Source organism: Scyliorhinus canicula, chromosome 4 (genome assembly GCF_902713615.1).
Source record: "Scyliorhinus canicula chromosome 4, sScyCan1.1, whole genome shotgun sequence".
NCBI lineage: Eukaryota > Metazoa > Chordata > Chondrichthyes > Carcharhiniformes > Scyliorhinidae > Scyliorhinus > Scyliorhinus canicula.
In genome coordinates this window covers 230,057,408-230,077,657 of record NC_052149.1, presented here as the reverse complement: position 1 = coordinate 230,077,657, position 20,250 = coordinate 230,057,408, and the positions used below count along the sequence as shown (strand labels likewise).

General features: G+C 48.3%; 1 protein-coding gene across 1 annotated transcript in view; it reads left to right on the top strand.

The window, feature by feature from the left end:
- dele1 (DAP3 binding cell death enhancer 1) overlaps positions 1 to 20,250 on the top strand; it is a 48,456-nt gene continuing 28,206 nt past the window's right edge. Inside the window, exons 1-3 of the mRNA XM_038796223.1 lie at positions 1 to 107; positions 16,189 to 16,312; positions 19,892 to 20,009. Coding sequence (XP_038652151.1) covers positions 77 to 107; positions 16,189 to 16,312; positions 19,892 to 20,009 — 273 coding nt within the window. The 5' untranslated portion in view covers positions 1 to 76. The remainder of the gene's footprint in view (positions 108 to 16,188; positions 16,313 to 19,891; positions 20,010 to 20,250) is intronic.

Below are 20,250 nucleotides of genomic sequence, written 5' to 3'. Positions count from 1 at the left end.
AGGGGGGCTTGCGGCCGGTCCCGGCTCCCGATTGGCGGAGAGGCCGCGCGACCCAGGACCGAACGGCGGCTGCATCATGTGGAGGCTGAAGGCAGCTGCGGGGAGAGGTGAGAGGGACAGGGGACAGGGGACAGGGGACAAGGGACAAGGGAGAAGGGACAGGAGCTGTCTGGGGCATAGGGGTTGGGGTCATGGGGCGGGGTTGGAGCCGGGTTTGGGCCTAGGGGCGGGGTTGGAGCCTTGGGGCGGGGTTTGGGGCCTTGGGGCGGGGTTTGGGGCCTAGGGGCGGCGTTTGGGGCCCAGGGGCGGGATTAGGGTTGGTGCGAGGGGTGGGGTTTGGGTTTCAGGGAGGAGCTTGAGGTGTGGTCTAGGGGATGGGTTTGTTTAAGGGGCGGGGTTTCAGTTTAAGAGGAGTTTAGGGTGGAGTCTAGGGGAGGTGTTTTGGATTTGGGGGAGGTGTTTGGGGTCTAGTAGAGATTTTTGGGGTCTATGGGAGGGGGTTGAGGTCTTGAAGAGGGTTTGGGGGTCTGGAATCTGGTTGTTTTTGTGTAGGGGAGGATATGGGGTCTAAGGGAGGAGTTGGGGTTTAAGGGGAGGGGTTTGGGGTATTTAGGATGAGTGTTTGGGGATTTTGGGGAGGTAATTGGAAGGTTTAGGTTGGAGGTTTCATGAGGCACTTGGATTTGGGGTTTTGGAAAGTGTTTGGGTTTGGGGGGTTTAAGGTGGAGTTTTGGGGAAGGGATTTGGGGAATTTAGGGTAGAATGGATGGTTTGGAGGGATTGAGGGTAGGGTTTTGGAGGGAGGAGTTTGGGTTAAGGGTTTGGTTGGGTGTGTTTGAAGGGTTCTGCTTTTGGAGGGTTCTGTGGAGTTGTCGTAGGGACCGGGGTTTGTGACTGTGTTTGTAGTTTGAGGTTGGTGTGGCCAATGGGGGGGGTACAGTGTAAGGGTTGTCAGTCTTCAGTAATTCCAAGATTAATCGTCTGCTTCGAATGTCCCAAACGTTTTCCAGCCAGTGGAATACTTCTGAAGTGCTCAGTGTTGTAGTAATTAAAACCTGGCAACCAATGTACATAGAGCTAGATCCCAATAATAACTGAAAAAACACAACCAAAATCATCTGTCATAGCAATGCTGGTTGAGAATATGGATATATATTGACCAGGGCAGCGTGGAGAGTTTCATGTGCATCTTTGAAACACTGACCCTGGGACTTTTCATGTAGACCTTCGAGGGCCAGTACAGGTTCTGTTCAACAACTCCTGTTACAGACGGCACCTGCGACAGTGCAGCACTCCTTTGGTGCTGCACTGGTAGTGTTAACCATCCAGCTCTTTGAGCCTTTCATTTAGATCATGTCTGACTTTGCCTTAACTTTTCTCCATTTAACCGCTTTTTCTCTAAATCCCTTGTAACCCCCATTGCACAACAATCAGTTTTTTTTATAATTGTTTTATGGGACTTGAGTGTCGCTGGCTTGACCAGCATTTATTGCCCGTCGCCAGTTGCTAGGTGGTGGTGCGCTGCCTTCTTGGACCACTGCAGTCCGTGTTAGGAAGGGAACTCCATAATTTTGACCCAGCAACAGTGAAGGAATGGCTATATATTTCCAAATCAGGTGGTGGTATTCCGAGGTATCTGCTGCCCTTGTCCTTCTCGATGGTAGAGGACTCGGGTTTGGAAGGTGCTGCCTAAGGAGCCTTGGTCAGTTACTTGTAGATGGTACACACGGCTGCTACTGCACACAGTGGTGGAGGGAGTGAATGTTTGTGGAAGGGGAATAATCAAGTGGGCTGCTTTGTCCTGGATGGCAAGTGGGGGAGTATTCCATCACACTCCTGACTTGTAGGTGGTGGGCAGGTTTTGTGGAGTTAGGAGGTGAGTTACTTATAATAATAATTCTAATAATCTTTATTGTAACCAGTAGGCTTACATCCTAGCCTCTGATTCTGTTCTTGTAGCCACAGTATTCATATGGCTAATCTGGTTGAGTTTCTGGTTAACGGTAACCCCCAGGATATTGATAGTGGGGGATTGAGTGATGGTAATGCCAAGGGGCGAAGGTTGTATTCTCTCTTGTGTGATGTGACTGTTACTTGCCATTTGTCAGCCCAAGTATATTGCTGCCAATCTTGAAGATTTCAGCTGCTGCATGGCTGGAGCTCCAGGTTTCCTCCACCCTTTGGGTGAACCTGTTTCCTGATTTTGCCCCTGAGTGGCCTTGCTGTAAATTTAAGGTGAATTGCGAATCTACATCCCTGGTTATTGTCCTCTCTGCTAAAAGAAATACGTCGGACTAAAGTTCAAAATGCTGACCACTGAGCCAAGGCTGACTGAAATAAAAGTTTCCATTTGCTTTTTTGCAACTTTAACGCTGCCCCATTTACTGTCCTGTGTCTCTCCTTTCCCTCTACTTGGTTCAGAAACTTACCAGTTAAGGTATAATCCCTTTCTCGTATTTTAAATCCACAAGAGCGTCAGCGATAAGATTCCTTCTAATCCAAAAATCTATTGATCTCAGTTTTGATTATACTCAGTGACTGACCATCCACAGCAATCTGGAATAGAGAATTCCAAATGCTCACAACCCGAGGAGTGAGGGGTATTCCCCTTGTTTCGGTCCTAAATGGCCTACCCCTTACCCTGACACTGTGCCCCCTCAGCTCTAGACTCTCAGCATCTTTTTTTAAATTTGTTCTGAGGATGCCTGAATCTTAGAATCATAGAATCCTTACAGTGCGGAAGGGGATCACTCGGTCCATGAGTCTGCACCGATCCACTGAAAAAGCACTATACCTAGGCCCATGTCCTCATCCCCATAACCCAGTTATCCCATCTTACCTTTTGGGTACTAAGGGGCAATTTAGCATGGCCAATCCACCTAACCTGCACAGTTTGCACTGAGTGCTGAGCTTGTGGCATTTGAGTGCTACAGTGAGAGTTTGGTGACTGAGGGAGTATAAGGGTTATTTAAAGTCTAGTATTTCTTTTATTTAGTTAATTAACTTAAAAGTTGCTGTTTGGTCTATAAGAAGGTGAATTTTGAATCAGCTTTAAACAAGGTTCTACTTGGACTTACTTGCAGCTGGAGCTTGTTAATTAGTTAATTGCATTAGGCCAGTTTTTAGAAGCTAGAGTCACAGTATAAATAGGGGCTAGATACAGTGCAGACTTTGTTTGCACTGAGTGCTGAGCTTGTGGCATTTGAGTGCTACAGTGAGAGTTTGGTGACTGAGGGAGTGCTGAGCTTGTGGCATTTGAGTGCTACAGTGAGAGTTTGGTGACTGAGGGAGTTAGGTGAGGAGGGAGTAAGGTGCTCCTTACATTTCATTTCCTATATTTATCAAAGAGCGTGAAGGGAACCAGGAGTTTAGAGTACAGCTGACTGGAAGCAGAGTCGGAGGGCGGAGGTCCAGTTGGTCCACAGGGCAGCTAATTCTGTAAAGTAAGAGGGGATGGAGGCTAGGGCAGTTGCATGCTCCTCCTGTAGGATGTGGGTGGTGAGGGATACCACTGGTGTCCCCGCTGACTATACCTGCGGGAAGTGCACCCAACTCCAGCTCCTCAGAGACCGTGTTAAGGTACTGGAGCTGGAGCTGGATGAACTTCGGATCATCCGGGAGGCAGAGGGGGTCATAGAGAAGAGTTACAGGGAGGTAGCCACACCAAAGGTACTGGACAAGAGTAGCTGGGTTACAGTCAGGGGAAAGAAAACTAACAGGCAGACAGTGCAGGGATCCCTCGTGGCCATTCCCCTTCAAAACAAGTATACCGTTTTGGATGCTGTTGGGGGGGATGACCTACCGGGGGAAGGCCCCAGCGGCCAGGTCTCTGGCACTGAGTCTGGCTCGGGGGCTCAGAAGGGAAGGGGGGAGCATAGAAAAGCAATAGTAATAGGAGATTCAATGGTTAGGGGAATAGATAGGAGATTCTGTGGTCGCGAGCGAGACTCCCGAAAGGTATGTTGCCTCCCGGGTGCCAGGGCCAGGGATGTCTCTGATCGTGTCTTCAGGATCCTGAAGGGGGAGGGTGAGCAGCCAGAAGTCGTGGTGCACATTGGTACCAACGATGTAGGTAGGAAAAAGGGTGTGGAGGTAATAAACAAGTTTAGGGAGTTAGGCTGGAAGTTAAGGGCCAGGACAGACAGAGTTGTCATCTCTGGTTTGTTGCCGGTGCCACGTGATAGCGAGGCTAGGAATAGGGAGAGAGTGCAGTTGAACACGTGGCTGCAGGAATGGTGTAGGAGGGAGGGCCTCAGGTATTTGGATAATTGGAGCGCATTCTGGGGAAGGTGGGACCTGTACAAGCAGGACGGGTTGCATCTGAACCAGAGGGGCACCAATATCCTGGGGGGGAGGTTTTCTAGTACTCTTCGGGAGGGTTTAAACTAATTTGGCAGGGGAATGGGAACCGGATCTGTAGTCCAGCAACTAAGGTAGACTATAGTCAGGACGCCAAAGCACATAGTGATGCAGTGGGGAAGGTAACAATGACAAAGGAGAGTACTTGCAGGCAAGGAGATGGGTTGAAGTGTGTATACTTTAATGCAAGAAGCATCAGGAATAAGGTGGGTGAACTTAATGCATGGATCGGTACTTGGGACTACGATGTGGTGGCCATCACGGAAACTTGGATAGAAGAGGGGCAGAAATGGTTGTTGGAGGTCCCTGGTTATAGATGTTTCAACAAGATTAGGGAGGATGGTAAAAGAGGTGGGGGGGTGGCATTGTTAATTAGAGATAGTATAACAGCTGCAGAAAGGCAGTTCGAGGGGGATCTGCCTACTGAGGTAATATGGGTTGAAGTTAGAAATAGGAAAGGAGCAGTCACCTTGTTGGGAGTGTTCTATAGGCCCCCCAATAGCAGCAGAGATGTGGAGGAACAGATTGGGAAACAGATTCTGGAAAGGTGCAGAAGTCACAGGGTAGTAGTCATGGGCGACTTCAACTTCCCAAACATTGAGTGGAAACTCTTTAGATCAAATAGTTTGGATGGGGTAGTGTTTGTGCAGTGTGTCCAGGAAGCTTTTCTAACACAGTATGTAGATTGTCCGACCAGAGGGGAGGCCATATTGGATTTAGTACTTGGTAATGAACCAGGGCAGGTGATAGATTTGTTAGTGGGGGAGCATTTTGGAGGTAGTGACCACAATTCTGTGACTTTCACTTTAGTAATGGAGAGGGATAGGTGCGAGCAACAGGGCAAGGTTTATAATTGGGGGAAGGGTAAATACAATGCTGTCAGACAAGAATTGAAGTGCAGAAGTTGGGAACATAGGCTGTCAGGGAAGGACACAAGTGAAATGTGGAACTTGTTCAAGGATCAGGTACTGCGTGTCTTTGATATGTATGTCCCTGTCAGGCAGGGAAGAGATGGTCGAGTGAGGGAACCATGGTTGACAAGAGAGGTTGAATGTCTTGTTAAGAGGAAGAAGGAGACTTATGTAAGGCTGAAGAAACAAGGTTCAGACAGGGCGCTGGAGGGATACAAGATAGCCAGGAGGGAACTGAAGAAAGGGATTAGGAGAGCTAAGAGAGGGCATGAAAAATCTTTGGCGGGTAGGATCAAGGAAAACCCCAAGGCCTTTTACACCTACGTGAGAAATATGAGAATGACTAGAGTGAGAGTAGGTCCGATTAAGGACAGTAGCGGGAGATTGTGTATTGAGTCTGAAGAGATAGGAGAGGTCTTGAACAAGTATTTTTCTTCAGTATTTACAAATGAGAGGGGCCATATTGTTGGAGAGGACAGCGTGAAGCAGACTGATAAGCTTGAGGAGATACTTGTCAGGAAGGAAGATGTGTTGCGCGTTTTGAAAAACTTGAGGATAGACAAGTCCCCCGGGCCTGACGGGATATATCCAAGGATTCTATGGGAAGCAAGAAATGAAATTGCAGAGCCGTTGGCAATGATCTTTTCGTCCTCGCTGTCAACAGGGGTGGTACCAGAGGATTGGAGAGTGGCGAATGTCGTGCCCCTGTTCAAAAAAGGGAATAGGGATAACCCTGGGAATTACAGGCCAGTTAGTCTTACTTCGGTGGTAGGCAAAGTAATGGAAAGGGTACTGAGGGATAGGATTTCTGAGCATCTGGAAAGGCATTGCTTGATTAGGGATAGTCAGCACGGATTTGTGAGGGGTAGGTCTTGCCTTACAAGTCTTATTGAATTCTTTGAGGAGGTGACCAAGCATGTGGATGAAGGTAAAGCAGTGGATGTAGTGTACATGGATTTTAGTAAGGCATTTGATAAGGTTCCCCATGGTAGGCTTATGCAGAAAGTAAGGAGGCATGGGATAGTGGGAAATTTGGCCAGTTGGATAACAAACTGGCTAACTGATAGAAGACAGAGAGTTGTGGTGGATGGCAAATATTCAGCCTGGAGCCCAGTTATCAGTGGCGTACCGCAGGGATCAGTTCTGGGTCCTCTGCTGTTTGTGATTTTCATTAACGACTTGGATGAGGGAGTTGAAGGGTGGGTCAGTAAATTTGCAGATGATACGAAGATTGGTGGAGTTGTGGATAGTGAGGAGGGCTGTTGTCGGCTTCAAAGAGACATAGATAGAATGCAGAGCTGGGCTGAGAAGTGGCAGATGGAGTTTAACCCTGACAAGTGTGAGGTTGTCCATTTTGGAAGGACAAATCTGAATGCGGAATACAGGGTTAATGGTAGGGTTCTTGGCAATGTGGAGGAGCAGAGAGATCTTGGGGTCTATGTTCATTGTTCTTTGAAAGTTGCCACTCAAGTGGATAGAGCTGTGAAGAAGGCCTATGGTGTGCTAGCGTTCATTAGCAGAGGGATTGAATTTAAGAGCCGTGAGGTGATGATGCAGCTGTACAAAACCTTGGTCAGGCCACATTTGGAGTACTGTGTGCAGTTCTGGTCACCTCATTTTAGGAAGGATGTGGAAGCTTTGGAAAAGGTGCAGAGGAGATTTACCAGGATGTTGCCTGGAATGGAGAGTAGGTCATACGAGGAAAGATTGAGGGTGCTGGGCCTTTTCTCATTGGAACGGAGAAGGATGAGGGGCGACTTGATAGAGGTTTATAAGATGATCAGGGGAATAGATAGAGTAGATAGTCAGAGACTTTTTCCCCGGGTGGAACACACCATTACAAGGGGACATAAATTTAAGATAAATGGTGGAAGATATAGAGGGGATGTCAGAGGTAGGTTCTTTACCCAGAGAGTAGTGGGGGCATGGAATGCACTGCCTGTGGTAGTAGTTGAGTCGGAAAATTTATGGACCTTCAAACGGCTATTGGATAGGTACTTGGATTAGGGTAGAATAAGGGAGTGTAGGTTAACTTCTTAAGGGCAGCACGGTAGCATTGTGGATAGCACAATTGCTTCACAGCTCCAGGGTCCCAAGTTCGATTTCGACTTGGGTCACTGTCTGTGTGGAGTCTGCACATCCTCCCCGTGACTGCGTGGGTTTCCTCCGGGTACTCCGGTTTCCTCCCACAGTCCAAAGATGTGCAGGTTGGGTGGATTGGCCATGACAAATTGTCCAAAATTCTATGATTAACCTAGGACAAAAGTTCGGCGCAACATCGTGGGCCGAAGGGCCTGTTCTGTGCTGTATTTCTCTATCTATATGTGGACTGTGGGAGGAAGCCGGACACAGGGAGAATGTGCAGGCTCTGCACAGTCACCCACGGCTGGAATTGAACTCCGGTCCCTGGTGCTGTGAGGCAGCAGTGATAACCACTGTGCCACACCTCTAACCCCATCACAAAGGACATGGTTGTGCTGGTTGGAGGTCAATCATCTCAGCTCCAGGTCATCATTGCAGGAGTTCCTTAGGGTGGTGTCCTAAGCCCAACCATCTTCAGCTGCTTCATCAATAATCTTCCTTCCATCATAAGGTCAGAAGGTGGGATGTTCACTGATGACTGCACAATGTTCAGCACCATTCGCGACTCCCCAGATACTGAAGCAGTGCATGTCGAAATGCAGCAAGACCTGGACAATATCCAGGCTTGGGTGACAAGTAGCAAGTAACATTCGTGCCACACAATTGCTGGGAAATGACCATCTCCTACAAGAGAGGATCTAACCATTACCCAATGACATTCAATGGCATTGCCATTGCTGAATCCACCACAATTAACATACGGGGGGTTACCATTGATCAGTAACTGAACTGGACTAGCCACATTAATACTGTGGCTACCAGAGTAGGTCAAAGGCTAAGAATCCTACGGTGAGTAACTCACCATCACCCCAAAGCCTGTCCACAATCTACAAAGCATAATGTAAAGGAATACTCTCCACTTGCCTGGCTGAGTGCAGGTCCAACAACACTCGAGCTCAACATCATCCAGGACAAAGCAACCTGCTTGATTGCTACCCCTGCCACAAACATTCAATCCCCCTACCACCGACGAACAGTAGCAGCCGTGTGTACCAGCTACAAGATGCACTGCAGTGACTCACCAAGGTTCCTTAGACAGCACCTTCCAACCCATGACCACTCCCATCTAGAAGGACAAGAGCAGCAGATACCTGGAAACCCCATCTGGAATTTCCTCTCCAAGTCACTCACCCCCCGACTTGGAAATATATCGCCATTCCTTCATTCGCTGGATTAAAATCCTGGAACTCCTTCCCTAACAACACAGTGGGTGTACCCACATCTCAAGGACTGCAGTGGTTCAATAAGGCAGCTCACCACCACCACATTCTGAAGGGCAACTAGGGATGGACAATAAATGCTGGTCTAACCAGCGACGCCCACATCCCGTAAATGAATTTTAGAAAAATGTTATGCTAACTGGCCTGTAGTTTCCTGTTTTCTGTCTCCCTGCCGTTTTAAGGATCCCCCCCCCCCCCCCCCCCCCCCCCCGGGGTGAAGTTCATCAGGACCCGCGTTCAGCACGCAGCTTCCACCATTTACACAGTGCCACTTCACTGGTGATTGCTATTTTCCTGAGTTCTTCCATTTCCTGATTTCTAGCTATTTCTGGGATGTTGCTTGTATCCTCCATAGTGAAGACTGATCCAAAATCCCTGTTCAATTTATCTGCCATCTCCTTATTTTCCATTCTCAATTCTCAGTTCACACGGTTTTGTGAAGGGTAGGTCATGCCTCACAAACCTTATTGAGTTTTTTGAGAAGGTGACCAAACAGGTGGATCAGGGTAAAGCGGTTGATGTGGTGTATATGGATTTCAGTAAGGCGTTTGATAAGGTTCCCCATGGTAGGCTATTGCAGAAAATAAGGAAGTATGGGATTGAAGGTGATTTAGCGGTTTGGATCAGTAATTGGCTAGCTGAAAGAAGACAGAGGGTGGTGGTTGATGGGAAATGTTCATCCTGGAGTTCAGTTACTAGTGGTGTACCGCAAGGATCTGTTTTGGGGCCACTGCTGTTTGTCATTTTTATAAATGACCTGGAAGAGGGTGTAGAAGGATGGGTTATTAAATTTGCAGATGACACGAAGGTCGGTGGAGTTGTGGATAGCGCTGAAGGATGTTATAGGATACAGAGGGACATAGATAAGCTGCAGAGCTGGGCTGAGAGGTGGCAGATGGAGTTTAATGCGGAAAAGTGTGAGGTGGTTCACTTTGGAAGGAGTAACAGGAATGCAGAGTACTGGGCTAATGGCAAGATTTTTGGTAGTGTAGATGAACAGAGAGATCTCGGCATCCAGGTACATAAATCCCTGAAAGTTGCCACCCAGGTCAATAGGGCTGTTAAGAAGGCATATGGTGTGCTAGCCTTTATCAGCAGGGGGATTGAGTTTCGGAGCCACAAGGTCATGCTGCAGCTGTACATAACTCTGGTGCGGCCGCACCTGGAGTACTGCGTGCAGTTCTGGTCACCACATTATAGGAAGGATGTGGAAGCTTTGGAAAGGGTTCAGAGGAGATTTACTAGGATGTTGCCTGGTATGGAGGGAAGGTCTTACGAGGAAAGGCTCAGGGAATTGAGGTTGTTTTCGTTAGAGAGGAGAAGGCTGAGAGGTGACTTAATAGAGACATATAAGATAGTCAGAGGGTTAGATAGGGTGGACAGTGAGAGTCTTTTTCCTCGGATGGTGATGACCAACACGAGGGGACATAGCTTTAAATTGAGGGGTGATAGATATAGGACAGATGTCAGAGGCAGTTTCTTTACTCAGAGAGTAGTAGGGGTGTGGAACGCCCTGCCTGCAATAGTAGTAGACTCGCCAACTTTAAGGGCATTTAAGTGGTCACTGGATAGACATATGGATGAAAATGGAATAGTGTAGGTCAGATAGGCTTCAGATGGTTTCACAGGTCGGCGCAACATCGAGGGCCGAAGGGCCCGTACTGCGCTGTAGTGTTCTATGTTCTATGTTCTAATTATCCAGACTCACTTTCTTATGCCGGTGTTTTTCAAACCTTTTTGCCCGGGACCCATTTTTAACAGCTGGCCATCCTTCGTGGCCCACGCTGCCCAATATACACAACCCACCATTTTCACTTTGTTTTAATGCGACAGGTGAGCGTGCTCGGTCCTCACGATCTCACTTGCTTTGTTATTCAATGTTACATTTCTGATAATGACTTCAGCTGATGATTTAAATTCTCACTGCAACCATTGAAAAAAAAATCAAGAGGTTTGTCCTCAATGTCTCAAATGTCTTTGAAGTTTTGAGGGTTTTAAACTTTCATTTGCCAGTACTTCCCTGCATGTAACACCAATGGGTTTTGCATCCTGAGTTTGCATTGGCTCAATTAACAAAGCCATACCTCAAGAAATCATCTTTATGCTGCTTTGTTCCTGATTTCTGTTTCTTCTTCATGGGTGGTACACCAGAGGCCCTGGTGTTCACACCAACACTGCTGGCAGCTACAAAATGGAGGAATCTCTCTTGCGCCCAGAGCACGTGGCCTCAGTGTACAGGGCGCATGGCCTGCTCTCTGCTGCTGCTTCTGGAGAGAAGACTCCATTAAAAGAATCTGCTCCTCGGTCAGCACGAGGAGGCAATCTGTCTCGCTGGGCTCCGGGCCTGCGCACTGCCAAGGGGGCATGCATGCACGGGAGCTCCGGCATTCTGAAGGCCGGTCGTGCCAGCATTTCTAAAAGCCGGTCGCGGCCGTTGGGCACTTCTTCCCGCAATTGGGAACCCTGCAACTGATAGCCCCGCGACCCTCCCAACACCCACCCACGGCCCACCTGTGGGTCACGACCCTGAGTTTGAAAATGACTGTTCTATCGGACCAACACTCATTTTGTTAAGTTTTCTTATTTGACTATCTGTAGAATCTCATAGTATCCATTTTAATGTTACTCGCTAGCTTTCTCTCATACTCTAAAGTTTCTCTCCTCATTAACCTTTTAGTCATCCGTAGTTCTTCCTTATATTCTGTCCAATCTTCCGACCTACCTTTTCACAATTATATGCTTTTAAAGTTTATTCTATAACCTTTCTAGTTAACCATGGATGCTGAAATCTCCCTTGGGACTTTTTCTCACTCACTGGAATGTATCTGTTCTTTGCATTCTGAAATATCCTCTTCGGTGTTTGCCATTGTATCTCTAGCAACCTATCCCTTAACCTAATTTTCCAGTTCACCTTAACCAGCTCAGCTCCCATGCCTGCATAATTGTCCTTATTTCAGTTTAAAAACTGGGCGGAATGTTCCCACAAAAATGGCAACGTGTCAGGTTCATTCAGAAAACCGGCATGTTGGGCAGTGTTTGCAGCAAGGTCTTCCCATTTTTTTGAAGGCGGGCGTGTTTTGTGCTCTCATTGTGAGGGCCAAGTCCTCAACACGCCAGCAGACCCGGCATCACAGAGATTAGGGTGCTGTTTTTAAAGGGCACCCCAAACTCAAAGCAAAATTGAAAACCCTCCTCCCTTCCTCCCCTTCCCGTAACCCACCCCATGGACATCAGATACCCCCCTTTATTGCTGCCCACTCCTTATCCCAGCCCTGAACAGAGATCATCAGCCTGATTCCTCCCTCCTCCCCCGAGCAGAGATCACCAGTTTGATCTCTTCCCACCCCCCCAAAGTAGAGATCAGCAACTTGATCTCCCCCCCGCCTCCCTCACCCACTCCGAACAGAGATCATCAGCCGGATCTCTCTCGGCCCCATCCCCCAAAATATAGATCACCAATCTCACCCCTCCCCTGAACATAGATCCCCAACCCGATCTTCCCACCTCCTTCTCCAAACTGCCTGATCTATCCCCCCACCATACATAGCTGTCAGCCTGACCTCTACCCACCCCTGCTCAGTGGTTTCACTTGGACTTTTCTAACCACTGAGTATTGTTGAAGTGGACAGCCGCTGTCAATCATAACAAAAATGTTATAAACTTTGCAGTTTGGATCAATGGAGGGTACTTCAGATGCATTCAAGCGTGATGGGAAAGATAAATAATCAAACCTCCTGGCAGCTATGTTTAAACCATTAAGCTGCCAATCAAAGGCAAGTTAGAGGTAATGCTGCTGTGAAATTGAATGAATGCTTAGCATTTCAAAGGATTTCTGGAGATGTCATGCCTTTCCAAGCGGTGTGGGCATTCTAGAAAGTCTCTGACACTTCAAATAGCATGAATTTCAAAAGCATAGAGCTGAGCTAGCAGATGTGAGGAACAGGTAAGCTTTCTTTGATGCTTCACTGAATTAGCCTGCCCTGCTCATCAGCTGTCAGGCAAAGTAGTTCAGAGCGAGGAGGCCACTTAGGAGTTTAAACAGACTAAGGAGTTTAAACAGATTAGGATGAAGAAACAGAGGGCTGCCTGTGATCACCATGCCAAGAGTGATCTTCAGGTAGTTCAGGACTGGAAGGGGCAGTCCAGACAAGGAACCCCCATCCCGGGGCAGGGTCTGGGGTCAATCCTTGCCCACAGTCCGAGTCCAGCCAACCTCCAGGGCCCTTGGCGGACCCTCTCTCTGTAGCCTGGCAGCGGCAGAGGGGCATATGAGCAAGGGCTAACATCCCTTGACCCCCCCCGCCCCTTGGGGTCCAGTGTACCAGGTTAGGTCACTGCCAGAAGACAGCGCGACCGTTGCAATCCCAGGAGACAGTGACTGAAGGGGGGTGGGTGGCTGACACAGGGGATGCTGATGGGGAGATCCAGTCACCCTCATGTCTGCAGGGTGGGGAGCAGGATGCCACTTCTTGATTGGGGGGGGGGGGTCAACATTTGCATTGGAGAGGGGGGGGGGGGGGGGGGGGAGACCCGGCCCTGGACACTTGGATCGGGCACTCGCTCAAAATGGTGGCCCAACCCCAGTAAGTGCAGCGGAACTGAGGTGTTCGGTGCTGTGCATGTTTCTGAATAATCAAGCCATGAGAATCCCAGCCCGGCGACGCTCCGAGCTCCAGCGGGACACAGTCCCGATTCTTAGACTCCGGAATGGACCCAGCAAGACCCAGGATAATGCTCTGGGAACCTGGGTTCGAATCCCAACAGGGCAGATGGTGAAATTTGAATTTAATAAAAACTTGGAATTAAAAGTCAAATGATGACCATGAAACCAATGTCCTTTAGGGAAGGAAATCTGCCGTCCTTACTCAGTGTCCTTACCAGGTCTTTGGTGACTCCAGACTCACAACAATGTGGTTGATTCTTAACTGCCCTTTGAAATGGCCGAGCGAGACACCCAGTTCACGGACAATTACAGCAATAAATGTCCTTGTCAGCGACGCTGGCATCCCATGAAAGAATTTTTTTAATGCTTGGATTACTGCCTTTGAGGACATGCTTGCTAATCTCCCTAGCCCCATAACTCTGCCTAAAGAATCACATCCCCTCTCTTTCAACCACACCTTGGTGCTGATGTGGATCTTCAACTGCCCAGTGACACGCTTGAACTTTGTTGAACCGGGGAAGCAACATAGCTCCCTGGATTCATGTCTGTGGCTACAGACATGCCTGTCAGTGTGTTTAACTATAAACTCCCCTGTCACTCCTGTTTTCAGAATTTTCCCCCTGCTGTTGGGGGACTGTAGCAGGGGAATGGGTCTGGACAGTAATAGTGATGGGGGATTCTATAGTTAGACAAATCACATATAGACCCAGCCGGGTCAGGGACGGCAGGTTTCCTTCCCACAGGACAGCGAACCAGTTAAGAGATTTTACAAGAATCCGACTAATTGATGTTACCGAGACCAGCTTTTTATTCCCTTGGATTCCAAACTTTTCAGTGTGCGATTTGAACTCTCACTCTGATACGCTTTGACGTTCAGGGGAATGGGTTATCCCTGCCACAGGTCCTGAGCCAATAATTGTCCCTCAAACAACATCATTAAAACAAGCTGCTATGTTTCCAAAGCAATTCACAACAAAAAAAAATCATTGGTTGCAAAGCACCTGAGATTGTGAGAGACACTATATAGACGTAAGTCTTTCTGTTCAACTCTCCTTATAGAAAGGAAGGGAGTGCAGGGATGCGGATACAGTATTTGCCGGTACATATTTCCCACCCATACCTCACCCTGAGAAGAAGGTAAAGGGACCCATTGCGATCTATGTGATGCCCCTGCCTTGCTCAATCCCAACCTTTCAAATGTCACCAAAAGGCTTTTCCCGTTTCAATCGTTCAATTCTTTCCCTTCCCCCTCCCTCCAGTCATTTGAAGGAACAGAATATAGCCTGGAATGGTGGGGACTTTGTTGTGAACTGGGTTTGGCGAGCTTATTTGACAGGCAGCTTGTTAGCACGCTCTCTGGCTGTCCCTCGAGACACGGTGAGCGCTGCCACAGAGTACAGCCCATGGCAAGAACCTGTGCGTGGGGTCATGTAAGGTGGCGAGGCTGCTACACCGCAGCTACCACACAGTCCTGCTGACCAGGAGATTCACTCACTCTTAACCACCTGCCATTGGTATGTTGGAGGAGGATTTTCAGATTGACAGCCATCCTGTTTGGCCATTATATGAACACACCTTCCATGGCCACTAGGTCCTGGAGTGGGTCTTCAACCCAGAGTTTCTGGCTCAGAGGTGGGAATCCTGCTACTGCACTGCCGCTTGTCGGCGCTGTGGAAGGTGGGACCAGTGAGTGTCAACCCGGTTTGCAGTCCAACCTAAGTTTAAGGAGCAGTGAGAGTCTTTACGTGGCTTACTGCTTATAAACCCTGATTTCCACTTTTGATGTGGAGATGCCGGCGATGGACTGGGGTGGGCACAGTAATAAGTCTTACAACACCAGGTTAAAGTCCAACAGGTTTGTTTTAAACACGAGCTTTCGGAGCGCAGCTCCTTCCTCAAGTGAACAAAGAGGTAGGTTCCAGAAACACACAAATAGACAAAGTCAAAGATGCACGACAATGCTTTGAATGCGAGCATTTGCAGGTAATTAAGTCTTTACAGATCCTTCCTTGAAGGAGCAGTGCTCGGAAAGGTAGTGATTTGAAACAAACCTGTTGGACTTTAACCTGGTGTTTTGAGACTTCCACTTTTATGACATGGCTTTGGTGTAAAGGTCAAGGACATGAACTGCTCCCCCATAATGTTTTGAAGCATAACCGATGCCTGTGCATTTTTCACAATGCTGTGTGGTCCAGGTGATTTTGCAGCCTGTGTGTATATGAGAACATAACTGCTGCCACTAGGTGGAGGTGTTGTGCTGCAATGAGAACCACCATTCAACCTCGCCAGTGGAACACTCCAGCTGGTATTAGCATTTGAATGGCCGGAAGAAAACCTGCATTTGACAACTCGTGTGGGCACACATTGTGTTCGCTATGGGTCAGTGGGTGGCACTCAAAAGGCTGGGGGTTCAAATCCCAAGCCAGGGCCATGATGGTGCATCAGCATGGTACCTAGGGAGTGCTCCACCTTCCAGATCAGGCATAAAACCAAGGCCCCATTTGCCCTCGCAGGTGGATGTAAAAGATCCCATGGCACACTTTGAAGAAAAACAAGGGAGTTATCCCCTGCCGGTGGGACAATATTTACTCCTTAACCAACATGAATAGATGATAATAGCGCTACTGTTACTGGACCTTTCTGCGCACAAATTAACTGCCGGTTTTCCAATAGTAACTGCGGTTAAAAAAGTATTTCATTGGTTTCAATGCATCTGAGATCATGAGAGACGCTGAATAAACATAAGTCTCTCTTTTCAACTCATTATAGATAGGGAAGGAGAGCAGTGAATCGGATGATTCCTTTTTGTTTAGGTTCATGGACCGTGGCAATCTTTGCGTTACACAAAGTGGTTTTCCTGTTTCATTCACCAGTTCTTTCTTCCTCCACACAGTGTTCCACCGCTGGTCCGTCACTGGTCCTTCACCGTCGTTGTGTCTGCCTCCCACTCAGTGTGCTGAAGACGACCGTTCAAAGCCCTCCCCTCTGGTTTACACCCGCCTTCCCTTCGAAAACAGGTAAGTCATTAATCCACCGCGTGGAGACGACTGTCATTTTCTAAGGAGTGTCGCCCCAGTACACCAGCCGTTAACATACCGTAGCGAGGCCAGCGTTTATTGCCTGTCCCTACTTGCCCTGAGAAGGTGGTTGTGAGCCTTCTGCTTGAAATACTGGTAGCAGGTTGATACAGTTGAGGGGCTTGCTAGGCCACTTCAGAGGGCAATTAAGAGTTAACCAAATTACGGCGAGATTGGAGACACACACAGGCCCATGTGGTGAACTCGGAATGCAGATATGGCTGATTGTACAGCACAATGAGCCGAATATCCTCCTCTTTGATCATTGTTGTATGAATTTCACTTCTTGACAATTAAATTAGCAAATGAGTAATAGACACTCAGCATGGTCAGCAAGTACAAGTGAACTTTGTTCTTTCTGTGCATTGGCCAGTAAAACGGTAAATGAGAAATTAGAGAGTGCGCGATTACTTTTGATCATTGAGTCCATTGCTTCCCTAGTTATCACCATGATGCTAGATTTCCAAACATCCAAATCGTATGTGAGGCGGTTTTCACTAAAGCAGTAGTGGTTACCAGCCAAAGAGGATGGGTTTTTTTGGGTGGGGCATTGTATTTTAGGGTCGTCCTTGCACTTTTCCCCTTTAAAACAACAATCACAGCAACCGACAAATGTGTGAATTAGGAGCAGGATTAGGCCACTCGGCACCTCGAGCCTGCGCCGCCATTCAATAAGTTTGTGGCGGATATGATTGTAACCTCGGCCCCACATCCCTGCCGACCCCCGAAGACCTTTCACCCCCCCCCCCACCTTGTTAATCCAAAATCTAACCAGGTCAGCCTTAGTAAACATTCAAAGACTCTGCTTCCACTGCCATTTTTTTATAAAATTTTATTTAACACAAATTTGTAACATTTACAGAGAGAAAAATGGTCCTGTGCAAAGAGCCTTAACATAGTGAAAACGAAGAGTGGGAAAGAATAAACATGTTAATAAGGCACTTCCCCTGCCAGCTCTTTTTGCCCATGCCACACGTGTTCAACTAAACTAACCCTCCAGCCCCCACTCTATCCAGGCTGAAAACAATCTTGGATAAAACATTACAGTACAGGATAATTTAACAAACCGCCGCCACACAAAAGCTCTGGGTTTCCTCCGGGTGCTCCGGTTTCCTCCCACAGTCCAAAGATGTGCGGGTTAGGTGGATTGGCCAGGCTAAATTGCCCGTAGTGTCCTAAAAAATAAGGTTAATGGGGGTTGTTGGGTTACTGGTATAGGGTGAATACGCGGGCTTGAGTAGGGTGATCATTGCTCGGCACAACATCGAGGGCCGAAGGGCCTGTTCTGTGCTGTACTGTTCTAATTCTAATTCCTCTCGCCGTGGCCCATCGCAGCACACCATTCCACGGTGAAAGCGGACCACCAAGGCCCTAGGTCGGTCGCCCGTCCTGGGCTTCCTTGCGGGGGCTCTATGTGCCCCATCCAACTCCAGGGGTTGAGGGAAGGCCTCCGGTCCCATCAGCGCCTCAAGCATACCCGTCACGTATGCGCCCACATCTGACCCCTCGCAGCCCTCGGGGAGGCCAATGATCCGTAAATTCTGCCTCCTGGCTCTGTTCCCCAGTTCTTCAAGCTGCTCCTGCATCCTCCTCTGACAGGCGTTCAGCTCCTCCACCTCGTGCTCCAGCTCCGTTACCGTGCCCGCCTGGCTGGAGAGCTTCGCCTCGACCTCCCTGAGCGCCTTCCCTTTGACCGCCTGTGTCTCGACCATTCGGTCCATCACCGCTCTCATCGGGTCCAGCGTGTCTCTCCTCAGCTCGGCGAAGCAGTTCCTGAAGAACTCCATCTGTTCCTCCCTTGGCCAGTGAGCCTCCGCTGTCTGGTCTGGGGTCCCCGCTGCTCCCACTTCAATCCTTGCCGCTCCACTCGACCACTTCTAGTCCAGCTGCCCATACCCCGGAAAGGAACCCTTTTCCCTATCGTCTCCTCCACCGATTCAGGCTGCCAGGTCCCAGAAAAGTCGGTTGAAAAAGGTCTGTTTGCCCATCGCGGGCGTGAGCGATCCGACCTGCGACCTGCCTCCTCGAGGGCGCCACCGGAAGTCCGTTTCCACTGCCTTTTGAGGAAGAGAGTTCCTGCAATGTAGCAAAAAGCCTTCCTGGGCCATTTTGCAAAAGCTTTGACTTCCAAGAGTCTACCACGTCCAGAAGCGATCAGGACAAGTGCTCAGTCTATTAATCTACTTCTGTTACAGTACCAGGTTGGGCCGAATAGCCTGCCTATATGCTGTTAAAACTGTGTACGCCTGTATAGTGTGATTTTATCGGTCTTTAAAACAAGAAATAGTTGATACCTCCCATTGCCTTGGGAAAGCAGACAACATAATCAAAGACCCCTCCCACCCGGCTTACTCACTCTTCCAACTTCTTCAGGAGATACAGAAGTCTGAGAACACGCATGAACAGATTCAAAAACAGCTTCTTCCTTGCCGTCACCAGACTCCTAAACGACCCTCTTATGAACTGACCTGATTAATACTACACTCCTCTATGCTTCATCCGATACCGCTGACTATGTATTTACATTGTGGACCTTGTGTTGCCCTTTTACGTATTTTCTTTTTATTTCCTTTTCTTTTCATGTACTAAATGATCTGTTTGATCTGCTCACAGAAAAATACTTTTCACTGTACCTCTGTACACGTGACAATAAACAAATTCAAATGTTTCCACTTATTGAAGAGTCCATAGCCAGGGGGCCATAGATAGTCCCTGGTAAATCCAATAGGAAAATAAAGAGCGTACAGGTAGGTATGTCACAACTGTGCAGAGCACGCCAGATGTACAGCTTTGGAAGCAGTTCAGAGAAGGTTCACCAGGCTGATTCCCGGGGTGAAGGGGATGTGTCTGATGAGGAAAAGCTGAGCAGGTTGGGCCTGAGCTCATTGGAGTTAGGGTTAGAGAATGAGAGACGATTTTACTGAAACATGGTGCTGAGGGGGGTTCGCTAGGGTGGATGCTGGGGAGACTGTTGCCCCTCGTGGAGGGATCTAGGACTGGGGGGCTTAATTTCAGAATAAGGCGCCACCCATCTAAGTCGGAGACGAGAAAGAATTTCTTCACTCGGGCTCGCAAATCTTGATTGAATTCATTGAATAAATTCGGGGCTGAGAGGGACAGATTCTTGAAGCAAAGGGAAGGTGAGGGTTATGGGGACCAGGCAGGAAAATGGCGTTGAGGCCAAGATCACGTCAGCCATTGAATGGGACAGCAGGCTCAAGGGGTCGAGTGGCCTCGTGTTGAATGTTCTTAAGGAGGGATTTCCTTACTCAGAGAGTGGTTAAAAACGTGGAACTCATTACCACAGGAAATGGTAACGGTTGGGCTATTTCTAAAGAAAACTAGATGAATACATGAGAGAAAAGGGGAAAGAAAATCTGCTGGGAGGTTGAGATGAGGCCGATGGAATGGGGCACGACCCGTGGATTATGAACATCAGTACAGACTAATTGGGCCGAATGTTCGATGTATCACCATCCTGACCGTAAAGCTTTTGTTCTCTCGTGTGTGAATTCTCAGCTCGGCAGATTCTCAGAATGGAGACGGAGGAGAGAAGAGGAAGAGAGAAAAGCAGCAGAGTGCTCGGTTTTATTCCAAGCAGCTACCTCGGTTTTCAGGACTGGATGCTGTCGGCTGGGTAAGAGTAGGGACAACAGAATATTGTGGATGGTTCTTAGACCCAACACCAGTCTTGGTTACAATCATCTTAACTCAGTTCGACCCAAGTTTTGATCCACTCAATGTCTTATCAATATTCACAGAGAAAACAATTTCACACACTTTCACTCTGGATGGAGTATGTGACCATTGCAAACTGTGTCTTCTGTCCCTCTCCCTCTGTCTGACTTTCTTTGTCTCTTTCTCTGTTAGTCTGTATA